The sequence below is a fragment of the Phalaenopsis equestris genome, unplaced genomic scaffold (assembly GCF_001263595.1).
Source record: "Phalaenopsis equestris unplaced genomic scaffold, ASM126359v1 Scaffold197386, whole genome shotgun sequence".
Lineage (NCBI taxonomy): Eukaryota > Viridiplantae > Streptophyta > Magnoliopsida > Asparagales > Orchidaceae > Phalaenopsis > Phalaenopsis equestris.
Genome location: NW_018217335.1, coordinates 1 through 2,074, shown reverse-complemented (window position 1 = coordinate 2,074; position 2,074 = coordinate 1). Strand labels below are relative to the sequence as shown.

The window sequence follows — 2,074 nt, the reverse complement described above, 5'->3', positions numbered from 1 at the left end:
AAGGAGAGAAACAATGAATCCAGATCAGTACCAGGAGCGCGCGTAGACGCAACAGAGGTTAGCTCCCTCGATTCTAGATCCCATTCTGAATTGAGCCGAACGATGCTAATCCAAGACCGTGGCACCGCCGACGCTGCATCTAAGCCCTCGAAACCCTCCCCTCGTCCACTCACCTATGCCAACTCTGCAATTCATGGCAAGAAGAGCGGAGATCCCTCCTTCTCCTCTTCGTCTTCGTCCTGCAGCACTTACAAACTCATCGCCCTTTTGATATTCCTAGCCTCCATTGCTGCTCTCTTTTTCCTCCGTGGCACTATCGATGGAGCTGCTCTCCTTTGCCTTGACCGCCGACCGACTCGCCCTCTCCCCGTCCGCATAAGTTATCCCGAGATCTCCTGGTCCACCATCCCCGCACTCCGCCCTGTTGACGATGCCGCCGTCGCTCCGTTTGCCACCTTTCGCTCAGAGCGCTGGATCGTTGTCTCCGTGTCCACCCCTCCCACTGATTCGCTCCGTCTCCTAGTTAAAACCCGCGGCTGGCAGCTTCTCGCCGTCGGTAACTCCCATACCCCCGCCGACTGGTCTCTTAAAGGCGCTATATTTCTCTCCCTTGATCTCCAGTCCAGCCTCGGCTTCCGCACCGTCGACTTCTTACCTTACGCCTCATATGTCCGCAAATCCATCGGGTACCTCTTCGCTATCCAGCATGGTGCGAAGATTATCTACGACGCCGACGATCGGTCCGAGATACTTAGCGGCGACCTCTCCAAGCACTTTGACCTCGATCTTGGCGAAGCCACTGGTTCCGCCTCTGGTTACCCTGTCCTCCTCCAATACTGCCGCACCGCCAATAAGAACCGAACCGTCGTAAACCCCTACGTGCACTTTGGCCAGCGTTCGGTGTGGCCGAGGGGTCTTCCACTTGAGAGCATCAGGGAGGTCAGTCATGAAGAGTTCTACTCGGAGATCCGAGGCGGTGGGCAATTTATCCAACAAGGGCTCTCTAATGGTCTCCCAGACGTCGACTCCGTGTTCTATTTCACCCGCAAGTCATCGCGCTCAGAGCCTTACGACATTCTTTTCGACGAGGATGCGCCGAAGGTTGCGCTGCCACAGGGCTTAATGGTTCCTGTCAATTCCTTTAACACAATTTTCCACTCCCAGTCTTTCTGGGGCCTTATGCTCCCTGTCTCAGTAAGCTCCATGGCTTCCGATGTCATCAGGGGTTATTTTGCCCAGAGGATTCTGTGGGAAATTGGAGGCTATGTAGCAGTCTATCCACCGACTATTCACCGACAGGATAGGGCGGAGGCATACCCATTTTCAGAGGAGAAAGATCTTCATGTCAATGTTGCTAGGCTGATTGAATTTTTGGTCTCTTGGAGATCAACCAAGCCAACTATTTTTGAGAGAATTTTGGACTTGAGCTATGCTATGGCAAAGGAAGGCTTTTGGTCAGAGATGGATGTGCAGCTTACAGCTGCCTGGCTGCGGGATTTGATTTCTATTGGGTATCAGCAACCAAGGATGGTGTCACTGGCGCTGGATGGGGTGAAGGAGGCTAGTAGAGATCGGAGGGAGTTTGTGCCTCGGAAAATTTCTTCGATTCATCTTGGGGTGGATGAATCTGGCAGTGTAAATTATGAGATTGGGAATCTTATAAGGTGGAGGAGGAACTTTGGGAATGTGGTGCTCATTATGTACTGCAGTGGTCCAGTGGAACGCACAGCTCTTGAATGGAGGTTGTTATATGGGAGGATTTTTAAAACTGTAGTCATTCTGTCAGAACACAATAGCACTGTTTTGGCTGTAGAATACGGAGAGCTATCAACAGTTTACAAGTAAGTTGCCTGCGATTATCTTTTTCTTGTATCATAGGAACACTAAATTTTACTTGGTAGCTAAATTCCTGTATTTGATACTTAGTTTTAATATAATTTAAATGGTATATTTTGAATTATTATATGTTTCTTTTATACGCACATAATCATCATCTCTTTACTTCAGTTCCTGTTTTGCATCTATTGAGGTAAGGGCTGCTCATACTCCTTGGTACTTAAACTTTGAACTTTTT

General features: G+C 49.5%; 1 protein-coding gene across 1 annotated transcript; it reads left to right on the top strand.

Moving 5' to 3' along the window:
• The first annotated feature begins 6 nt into the window (after nt 1–6).
• Nucleotides 7–1,845, top strand: LOC110035347 (probable glycosyltransferase STELLO1). Its single transcript, XM_020739579.1, has one exon. The coding sequence runs from the start codon at nt 103–105 to the stop codon at nt 1,843–1,845; it is 1,743 nt and encodes a 580-aa protein (XP_020595238.1). The 5' UTR covers nt 7–102.
• Nucleotides 1,846–2,074: the final 229 nt, after the last annotated feature.